The sequence below is a fragment of the Pygoscelis adeliae genome, unplaced genomic scaffold (genome assembly GCF_000699105.1).
Source record: "Pygoscelis adeliae isolate BGI_AS28 unplaced genomic scaffold, ASM69910v1 Scaffold260, whole genome shotgun sequence".
Taxonomy (NCBI): Eukaryota; Metazoa; Chordata; class Aves; order Sphenisciformes; family Spheniscidae; genus Pygoscelis; species Pygoscelis adeliae.
The window spans coordinates 874025-885708 of NW_008824001.1; the positions used below are offsets into that span (position 1 = coordinate 874025).

The 11684-nt window shown below is 39.9% G+C and overlaps 1 protein-coding gene across 2 annotated transcripts in view; it reads right to left on the reverse strand.

Annotated features, from left to right (window-relative positions):
• DLGAP1 (discs, large (Drosophila) homolog-associated protein 1) overlaps positions 1-11684 on the reverse strand; it is a 137060-nt gene that overhangs the window by 30371 nt on the left and 95005 nt on the right. For both annotated transcript variants that reach the window (XM_009325066.1, XM_009325058.1), the window contains one exon: positions 1645-2018. In XM_009325066.1, the coding sequence (XP_009323341.1) occupies positions 1645-2018 (374 nt within the window). The remainder of the gene's footprint in view (positions 1-1644; positions 2019-11684) is intronic.

Consider the following 11684-nt stretch of genomic DNA (forward strand, 5'->3'; position numbering starts at 1 on the left):
TTTCGCTTCATGTAGTCCCTTCTTTAGGCATCTCCATTGGTTTGTACACAAAAACCACCCTGGCAGCTCCTCACGTACCATCCGCAGGCAGCTTTCACATATGATTACACTGGTCATCTATAAATCTCAGAATTTTAGAGGGAGATTTTCAAAGGCTTGAACAGCATTTGAGGCTCTGGTTTCCTCAGATCTGAGGAAACTGAGGCCCCTATACCTCTCAAAAGCAGCATTTGTTACTTGCAGTAACAGCACCTTAAGAAGAGACAGCAGGGAGATGGTGTCTCAAGAGCCATGATTCACATTACCATTGTCCGTTTTGGCTTCTGCAAATGTGGAAATTATTTCTTCCTACCCGTTACTTTGCAGGGTGTTTGCCTGCTAAGGAGTCTTTGTTGCTTTGCTCAGTGAAATGAGGGATTACAACAATAAAATGGCACCTTAGGCTTGACTGGATATCGGAATAAGTAATAGAAGAGCTTTCCTCTATCCCTGTCCCACCTGGACCTTGCTCCTGTGTTTAACACTGAACATCAGCCCTTCTTTCAGAATATACCCAAAGCAAACGGCTGTGAGGCAGAAAAAGGCTACAACAAAGGCAGTAAACTGAACCCACAGGCAATAGTAATTATTGCCCTTCCAAGAAGAAGTAAGAGAAAAGTCACAGCTGCTCCAGGAGCTGCCCCTGGTATGGCATACTTCTACACAGCGCCTCTCATCTCATCAGGCTGATGCAGAGATTTCACGGTAAATTCTTAGGCTTTGCTAATCAGATAAGCCTGTCCAGGCACATAGTGCCGTGCTTACAACCTCCATCTGCAAGAAAAAAACATCCTGTCTTCTTGTGAAGGCTGATAAGCTGTGGATTGCTATTCTATTTGTTTGGGATTCATCTCGCATCAAAACCTGTGTTGATTCTCTGTTGATTGTAAGTTCAAGTACTTTGTTGCAAAAGCTAATCCTGCAAGCAGACAGTTGGAGTCCTATGCACATTCTTTTGGGGGGGTATGGGACAGATTAATTAAGAAAGCAGATTAAATTTGTCAAGTTTATTTGCTCTTCTCCTTTCTGTAAATAGGAGTGAACTTTGGCAGGGTTAGTTTTCTTGTTTCATTCCACTAGAGGTAACAAAATGTAATTTTCTTTAACAAGGGCAAATCAGAAGGAACTTATCCTCTGCTCTTGAGGCTGAGGTAGGAACAATGCTGCCTCATTCAAGCGGCTACCAGTCATTATGAAATGCATGAATAAGCAGTGACAATTAATTCAGTGAGGCTGGATGAAAATATTTTTTGGGTGATAGTGTAATGTAAATCATTGTTTTACACATTCCCTTTGAATGATTTAATTCATGCCTTTCTGGCCCCCGCTGTGTTATGATTCATAGATTAGTGCTCATGTGTGTAATTTAACAGAGCTGAATAACAAGCAGCAAGGAGACTTAAACAAATCCTCACATCCGATGTTTTTACAATAAATTAGTAAAACATTATTAGTACCATGTGGAATGATTACACTGCTGCAATTTCTACATAGGTACCTGTCAGGAAAAGAAGAAAAATACACGGAACATTGCATAATGAGCAGTAAAACAAATGTAGAAATCCAAAGCGATGGCAGGCGTATAATACACATCCTGTACCATACCTGTATTCCAATAGATAAGCATCTGTTTTTCTTGAAGTGGTCCTTCTTTCTATCTTCTACTGCAACGGTGGCAATGGTTGTGGTGGTGGTGACGGTGGCGGTATTGTTCCCTACATGTTGACTTGCAGGGCCATGGATCTGCGCATTGGCAGCTTCAATAGCAGCTGTTAGCGCCTTCATACTGTCCAAGCTCTCCGTGGAGTTGCTAAGTCCAGACTGACTGATGATATCTCCCCTCTGTCCATGCCCATCCATATATGCATCTTGGGCAGACTCTGTGCTGCTCTGGGCTGTGATGGAAATAAATGGTTTGGTGGTAGTTCTTGGTGGGACTGGAGGCGGTGTCTTCTTATAGGTGGTAATGCAGGATGACACTGGAAAAAACATATGAGAGTTCTTGATTTATTGGCGCTGCAGGGAAAATGGATGCAAATATGATCTCAAAGCATCAGTGAGCACAGACAGAGCAGACGTAAGGAGGACACTGTTAGCCAAAGAGCCCCCAAAATCTCCAATGTAAGTGCCATGGAAATACCTCGCTTATCAGTGCCCTCTGTTCCTACTGATGTGAGTGGCAGAATTGCCAGTAGAGGGAAAGAAATTATCTATTTGCCATGTTCCTCCTTAGCCTTTTTATGATTGTTTTCTCCAGTATATTTTCTACTAACTGTTCTAAGTCCCATGAGAACAAGTCCTTCCACCAAAATGTGTGTTCTGCTCATGGCTTCCAAACAAGATTCACAAGGGTGATGAGTCTCCAACCACTTATCCTAGCTAAATTGTACTTCATGTGGTTTTATTGCAATTGTTTTCCGTCTCTCTACCCTGTCCTACTGTATTTACCAAGCTTACGTAGAATTTTAAACTACATTTTTCTGATCAGAGCGAGATCCCAAAATGATCCTAGGTCAAAGTCTGTTAATACTCACCATGCTTGGACTTGTGTATTTCTTACTATAAAACGTCTCACTTGTTGCACAGACTTCTCAAATACTTTTAAATGCTTTGCAAGCTGCTAAGGATGTATTTAAAACAACATTTTGCCACGCCTAAATTTGTCATCATAAATATAACATATCAGTTCTGGAAAAAAAATGCTTAATTTTACACACAGGGAGTGAGCGTAATGAAGTCAATGGCTAAAGCCTGTCAGTCAGTGGGACTACTTAAAGGAAAGTGTAAGTATAAATGTTTGCAACAACAGAGGCTTTAATAAAAGTTCATGAGGACTCCTGAAGCATGAAGGCCATGCTCTCTTTGTAAGTGCTTCAATATGGATTTAGAAGATTAGCTTGAGGTTCCCAGGTTAAAAACTATTGGCCTGTGTTTACAGAATTACATGCAGAAAGCACTACATGGAGATAAAAATGTCTTCCTTTAAGGGATAGCTGGCAGCTCTGCATTACTGAAGCCCTGGAATGCTTTCAAATGAGGAAATAAAGTCCATTAAGAACAAAAAACGATCATGATATGCTCTATTTTTTTAAGAAAATAAATGCAGGCATGAACCTGTGCAAAGTTCAGACACAAACATGTTAACATAAATTCTTATTAACAGTAATCATATGGCAAGAAATGATTCATCAGGTCATTTTAATTGGCAGACATCTATGCCACCCACATAAAAGGTAACTCTGCTACAGCTGTTCTACTCTCTGTTTGCGCTGTATGTGCTTGTCGAGCCAGAAGCCATTATGGTATTAATTTGACTAGCTCAGATCCATATGCCTCATATCTCCCGATAGCTGTAGGAATAGTTATAGCGTAAAAGGTGTTTCCAGGGCATGAAATCACAGGGGATTTTTTTTAAGGACTCTAGTACAAGTTTCTGATAACATGTCTGAACCCATGTTAAACATGTTGAATGCTAATGGAAAAAGAGTGTTTCACTAAGGTAGTGAGGGTTTTGAATCTATGATTCACTTCTGAAGAATCAAACAGAAACCACAGCATCTTTGAGAGAAGAGATGGCTAAAAATGACCTTGTCAAATTTTAACTCCGGGAAAGTGAATAGTTGATAGGGGTTAAAGGTATTTTTTAAAGTGCTTATGTCAGATATGACACGACCAATATCTGGAACTAAGAGAAAGGATGACAATTTTACAAAGGGGATTGTGAATTTTGTGCTGTTCTTCATTGCTTTTGATGCTGCCAAAAAACATTTGTTGCTACTGTGCACGTTCAGGTAAATCAGCTGCTGCAGCAACAGCACAAACATTTACTCCGGGACTTATGGAGAATTGTGGAGGCTGCTGCTTGGGTGATGGTATCCCAGAAATGACACAGGTGGTTCGTGGTCTGGAGAATGTTCTCCGAGTGGTGGAAACGCAAACTGAAATACACCACTAAGAATTCAAAGCACATACACAGGCGTATATCCAGGTAACGCTTTGGGAAGCCGGTGCCAAACTTGTCTAACAGAGGTTTATGTGCAATGCTACTTTGCAATTCATCAAAGTATAAATTGCCCCATTTAAAATATGCTAGGCAGGGTCATTGTGGAACTCCTAGGGAGATGCCAGCACCTTCAGGACGTCCCAGCAAGGCACGTAAGTATCATTTTTCCTACATAGCAGATAGGGAAATGATAATGAAACACACTTGAAAAGTGCTCTTAGGTAGGAGAGAGAGCTTCAGAAATAAAAACCAGAAAATAAAAGCAGAAAATAAAAGCAAGCCTTAACAAGACTGGTCCCCACATCACTGGTCATCTCCCCCTAGAAAGAGAGTCAATAGCAACCGTCTATCGAGAGCTACCAGGCACTCTGGACACAGCAGTACAAATACAGAAACGCTTGATTAAGATGTCTTTCATTCTGTTGGTAAATGTACTCAATGAGGACTCTAATCCACACTGCAATGAAAGATGTTTGCACTCAGCTAATTAAATCTGAAGTTATTCTTAAGAGGGGGAGAGAATTGACAAGTCATATGGTGAAATTGTAAAGAGAAACAGCAAACGTTCTTTTAGCAAGTCAAAACAAATCCTCAGTTTCCTGGAGTCACGCAGCACATACTGTACAGCTCCGGAGAAGCGGAGTGTGCAAGTCATAAAAGAACCCCAAGCACTTCATTACTGGAAATGATGTAAGCTCCCGCCGCTCCTCTGCAGAAACGACAACAAAACAATGCTCGGGCCGCCGCCGCCGTCGGAGGCAGCTGCGCTCTAAATGTCATAGCTGGCTGAGCCCTCCAAACGGCTGAAGCACAACAACGAAAGGGATTCGGCACATCAGTTTTTCTCCGGGCACTTTCAAGAACCTGGCAACTTGCGACATGGCAACCTGAAGGATCTGCTGGCTTTTCAAGTGGCTACAGTATTTTAAATGCTAAGCTGCTTGAAAAACGAAACGAGTGCTCCCCAAGAAAAATGACGAAACCCTGGCACTCTCCTTGTGCAGCCAAGAGAGCCCAAGCGTTCAGTCGGTGCGGGAAGAGCACATCACGTTGCTTTCTGTCCCCACGGGCAAGGGGGAAGCTCATCCATCCAGCTCTCCCACAGCAGAGCTGGGCTGCCCGGCAGGAGGACTCTGAGGGAGAAGATTACAGGATCATGGGATGCGTGAAAAAGATGGAGAAATCCTCACTTCACACACAGGGGACTTTCAAAGGGTTTTGCACAGGAAAGTTAGTTTAATTCACATCAGGAAGTGAATCTAAAGGACTGTATAAAATCCCTGATAAATACGTTCTTGGACGTGGATCAAGGAGCGAAGTTCTGTACAGAAACTGATCTGACTGGAGGGTCAAGTCAAAGTAGTCTCGTTTTTCATTAAAATTGTTTAGACATGGAGTTAATCGGAAATACTGTTTTCTGAATAGCGAACGTGTATATGAACCCTCAGTTTGTCACAATATAGAGAAGCTTTTCATATTATTTTCCAGAGCACACATGCTGCTGGAGCAGGTATACATTCCTCTCCTAGGGCATATGCAAGGTTTAATCCAGAAACTAGTTAAGTCATGTGCAAGAATCCTCTGACTCCCAAAGCTCCTTGAATCCGGCCCACCGTTTCCAGCTCTATCAATCCACTAAGCAATGCCCTTCTTTTCATTTTGATCTTTATCCTATTTCTGTGGCCTGCCTTCGGGTTACAGTTTAATCCCAAATACCTAGTGAAAAAGCACTTTCTCTGGATTAAAAAAAAAAGTCCTGGTGTTTGTCCTCCTAGCCAGTATTTCCAAACAACTAGCTCATGGGACAGGAATTTGGAACAGGGAGTGTCAACCACCCAGTTCAGAAGGAAGTCTAATGATAAAAAAAATAATCCCAGATTGCATAATAATAAAGGCTTGAATTTGAATGTTTCATTGTAAAAGCACTTCAGTTGTTTAAACATGCTCACTAGGGAGATGAGCCCTCAGGAACAAACATCAGCACGCAAACACAGATTTTTAGCTCAGTGAATGGGTGCTCAGGAGAACCCCAAGGCAAATTAATATTTGTGAAGAGATCAAATTCATGCAGTACTTTGAACAGTTCATGTGATGAGATATGTAAGCAATATCTTTCTAATTTGGCAGTCTCATATAAGCTTGGTTAACAAATACAAGCATAAATGAAAGTGCAAATTTAAAGTTAATTAAAGTGTTTCTCTTGAGAAAAAGGACTAATTCCACAGTTTGAAAAGAGCAGCAAAGGACACAACTTGTGCACCACTAAGTATTAAGGTACAAGGCAGGAGTTCGTCTATCCCACACAGATGGACCTCAGTCTTCTGATTTACTGTCTGTTAAACAGGCATGTTAACAGCAGCGCCCTTGCATCTCACGCAACTGCAACAGAAAACAAGCAGGCCTGAGCCTCACAACTGCAGACCCCGAGCTCCCCACACAAAGGTGTAGTGCTTGATTTGGCTTGTTAGACTCAAACAGAGCAGTTATTCTCTTTACTATGCACTTATTTCCTTGCTCTGTTGACATTTGGGGGGAACGCTTGGAAATGGGGTTTCAGATCTCGTATTGTTATTTTTACATGCAAAAAAACTGGTACGAAAACAGAACATGCGTTTTCTTAATAAAAAACTATTTTCATATAGCAGATGGCTTCTGAGGATGCAGAGATTTACTATTAAAAAACTGAAATAAAGATTTTCCTAAGAAGTTCTAAACTGCCCAAGGGAATAATACCAGAGTGAGTTATGGATGTCATTATCCCAAATGAGAACTACTGAAATCTCTGTACCACACTGCCTTCACGGTTCTGCCAAGGCCATGCTTTTTCCGTACCTCCACCACCGCGAAGCCAGATATCTTATCCGACAAAAGCCTAAGCTACACTGGATTTGGAAACAGGCATGACTGATAACTAAAATCCTGCAGAAATCTATACAAAGTATCTAAACTATCTTTACTGCACACAATAGCACCACAGTGTTAAGATTTAATATCCCATGCACTCTGAGGTCTAAAAGCCTGTGCTGGTGATCTTTTCATAAATCTGGACATTTTTGTTCACAAGTAGGGTGCCTCCAACTTCCTTGCTGCGTACAGTAAAGGACCTCCTGAAACCTAAGAGAGGGGTGAGACTAAATATAGCTCATCCTGCATCACAAATGGATCGAGTTAGAAAATCTGCACATGCATAGTCAGCGGATGACAGGTGAATATTTCTCCAGCAGATTTTTTTTTTCTTTCAATATATGCTTCTGGAAGCTGCTGATGCCAGTCAGAAGTTTAATTGCTATCCCAGGGAAGCTGAATTAGTGTACAGGTGAGACAGCCAAAGGTGTCTGCTAAATGCAGTTTATCGCTAGGATATCACCACAAATTATGGATGCACAGACAAAATTCAGTGCATGTAGGCTTCCTATGAGACCCACTTCACTATATAGCCAGAGCTGAACTTCTCTATACATAAAAATTACCAGTACCTTAACAGCACACAACTTAAGCAATTCAACTCATTTGGCCTCAAAGCCAAGAAGTCTATACATAACTGAAACTATGGAAAAAAGATTTCACATAAACTGAAAGTCATTACCCAAAGTGGTTCATTGCTAGGATGGCTTATAGTATTTTACTCCTAAAAACTGTGATCTTTACTGGTGTCAAGCAATTAAGACTCAGCTTTACCTTTTCAGAAGACAGAGATAAAATAGGTAAGAATACGACCACGTGCAAACCCTAGATTTAATTTCAGTTAATGCATATGAACTGCCTTGCCTTTTTACGTGGAGTGAGCAGTTGGAGGGGACAGCAGTAGCATTTGCTTCTGCCATTCCCTCCCCAGCAGCTGTCTCCATGAGATTGAACTGCACTGTACCTGTGGAGATGGTGCTTTACAGATGGGTTCAATCTTGGCCATTGGCCCATGGGACGTGATGAAGTTATATACCCACGGATGACAAATGAATAGCTGCTCAAATTGAAATTTAGTCTGGCTGAGAATGAAGACAGAAGTGAAACTATTTTGGCCTTGTCCTTAAATTCTGGCTACCAACAAAGCATCTAGAAAAACACCACCAAGATCTGCAGGGATGATGATGTGAGTCTGTTCCAGATAGATGCTCTCTGAGAGCTTCAAAGATTCAAACTGCTTTAAAACAGTCATGGTAGAAGGTATCTGACACAGAACATCAACCTCTACATTCAATGAAGCACATTGGAGAAGAGTGAAAAGAAAAAACAATACAGCAGTGTGGTCTTTTTTGCTTAGCATGTGAATTATTTACCATCTCTTTTCATCTGTAGAGCATTTTTTTTTTCTGAGAAAATCAGGGAAACACTGATCTATAGCTTAAACTAAGTCTAGCAAACCATTCAAATGCTTTCTGCACGTAAGTACTTCACCAAATTCTTCATGCTTCCCCCCTTTCAGAGCACTCATGGAAAACAAGAAACATTAGAATTTTTGATTAAAAAAAGGATACTTAAAAATATTTTATGTTTCAGAACTTACATGTCATAAAATCACCATGGTAAGAAATTCATAAGCTTTCTGAATATCAATACATTCATCTTATAAAAGGCATTTATGGAAAACAGAGGAAACCTTGTGAAATATAGTAGTTTATCCCACTTAGACCAAGAATGTGTAACAGTAAATAAATGTAATAATATGCAGCTTGATGAAATCAGATCCTTTTCCCATATATTTTCCAGGAAGCAACTTCACCAGCACTTTGATATAACACTTTGTTATGTGTTACTGCAGCACTCTCAAATTCCAGAATTTGCATCTTTTTCCCTCTGGCAATACTGTTAATAAATCAAAATGGGCAATTTTTTTTTAATGTGGAGTTGTACTAACCAAATACAGACACACATATGTAAGCAGCTATTTAAGTAAAGACACAGTGCAAGAACCAAAGCCTGATTTTCAGAAACACGGGGGGTTGAACTTTTTGCAAGCATCTAGCCACCTTAGCTAGGAAGATGTATTTAAATAGTTTCAAATCCAAGCATACTCTGAAAAACTAATAACTACTTTTTTTTTTTTTTTGACTACTGAGGAATGGTTGAATGTAAAGACTTGAGCTGCAAATGCACATTGCAAGTTCTTGGGGCTAATAATTTGAAAACCTCTCATTTACATTTCTAAATTGCATCTGGATTCTTGAAAACCTGACCTGAGCTGTGAATGCACAACCTAATTTCCAGACTATACGTGTAGCTCTTTCAACATATAGATGTGCAGCAAGCATGCCAAAGTGGAGCCCACACTTGCCACTGTGTTTGGGTATATTACCGTAGGTGCTATTTCTCAAAATTATCATGTAAATTTGTAACTACTGGTTCTGGACATATTAATATACTCCTGTATATACAGTTTCCCCTCAGTTACAAATGGAATATTTAATAACTGAGCTGCCAACGCATAGGAGACTTGAACCTTGCAAACCTGGAGATACATTAGGGCAGATGTGTGGTCAGAACCGAGCCTACATGTTGCTCATGAAGCAAGTACTGTGGGTCGTGCCCTCCTTCACGGTTCATTAAGAAGCACTGCATTTTGTCCTTCCTGCGCCTCTGCTGCCAATCTCCCATCCTCCCACGGTGGCAATGGAGATGACTGATGATAAAGCAAGTTTAGCAGTCAGTCAGTTTAGGATGAGCTTGTCATGAATTTGATGGAGAAATTGCAGGTTGAAACCGCACAGCTTTTGTCATGCAGGATGTCGGACTAGAGAACAATTAGGATTCTCCTCTTCTAAATCTGTGAATCCCAGATACTAACCTGTGAACCTAGAGGACACTTAAGCAGGCCAATTATCTCTGAGTAATCTGATCATGTAGCATTTAAGCTAGCTAGATATTAATGTAGCTGGACATCACTGTTTTCAACATTACTGCAAGGATTTTCTTTTTAAGCTCTTCACTGCAACTAACTTTCAAAAGGCAGTATTTGGCTGAGGTATTGACACTTCAAAGTGTGATTCCTGTATAAGAAAGAAATTACTGTAAAAGTTGTTCCCTCTCCCTCAATCTGGAAATGTACCTTCTTTGTTTGCTGCTGATGTTAGCAAGAAAACAAGCTTCTACTGGTTTTTACTCCCAGTGGTTTTCTGAATACTTAATAAACTTAAGGTAGGGTAAGCAGAATTCTGTATCATTGCACACATTGGCATCAAGCTGGCCTCACAGAATTTGATTAGTGATGCATCTAAATTGGCTTAGAAATCAATTAGCTTAAATTACGGCAAACCCACCCCTGATGTGGACACATTTAGAACTGGCTATGACTGATAAAGTCTTTTTTTTTTAAACTTAAATGAAAATGCAGTGGAAATAAGAGTGATTCATTCAAAGAGTTTATCCCAATTAACTGTATCAGTTCACTGATTTTAAACTGATTTCCTTTTACGCCATGGTGTGCAAACAAGCTGTACATTGTTATCTGTTACATCCAGTTGAATCCACTAAAAACTGTATAGGTATAATTTGACCTGATGACAACTGGTGCAGTTTAAGAGCCCTCTTTAATTTTCTGAGTCAAAATCAGTTCTCAGGGTTGCTCTGTTTGAGTTCATTTGTGCCTGCATAGTTTGGTTACTTTTATATCTGGGATTTTTTAAAAGATACAATAAAACACAGAACACAGTGAGCAGCATTGTTACTAATGAACTTTTCAAAGCTGACCCACACTGGGGAAGTTCTGCACTATGAGACAGGTGTATATATATACATATAGGACAGTTATATTCCCCCAGTCATCAGGGGACTGGTATACACAGCAAGAACAGAAATGTAGGTACACCAGTTTTGCATGTTATTCAACCCTAAGGCTGTTCAGAAGATTTTAAGCAATCAAGAAAGTCATTGCTCTGACGTAGACTATTCAAATGTGTTTAATACAATCTATATGAGATGGAATTTACTATTTTCAGTACAGTAGCCACCTATTTATTAAGCAAACTACCTCATGATGCTGATGAGTATAGGTTGTGATTCCTCATAGCAGAAAGCACTTTGTCACCCGATCCAGCAAAGGACTCAAATCTCTCTAAACTCTTAAAAGAAAGTATATGCTTAAGCTTTTTTACTCAGTCCCCAATGGCATCAAGGCTTTAGTGCTTTCACATCATCTCAAATGCCTACCTTTCAATTTGTTTTGAGAATCTTATTTTATGCTACTTGATATCTAAGATTATATTAAATAGTTTGGCTAAGAGTTAAAAGTTATTCAAATGACAGCAATGATGAAGGGCTGCTGTGTTTTAATCAGATATATGTTGGGAAGAAACTGTACAAATGCCAAAGACAAGAAAATAAAAGCCAATACAAACTAAAAGAAGAATGCGATTGATAAAAGCAACATGAACAGCTTTTTAGCTACTATAAATTGCCATGAAGCACCACAAGAATTAATTTATATAGTTTTATTATCTGTTTTGAGGTAGTTCACTACAACTGAAAAGAGCTATGAAGGTATAACAACACACTATGTTATTCCCACAGAGAATTACTAATAAACATAAATGTAGAAAACCAGCATTCAGGAAGGAAAGCATCATGTGGGTATTGAACAAGAACATCTGTTCAGCCAGGGAAGTACTGACTTGTTTTTACGCAGCCGGTACTGCATTTTTCAAAACAC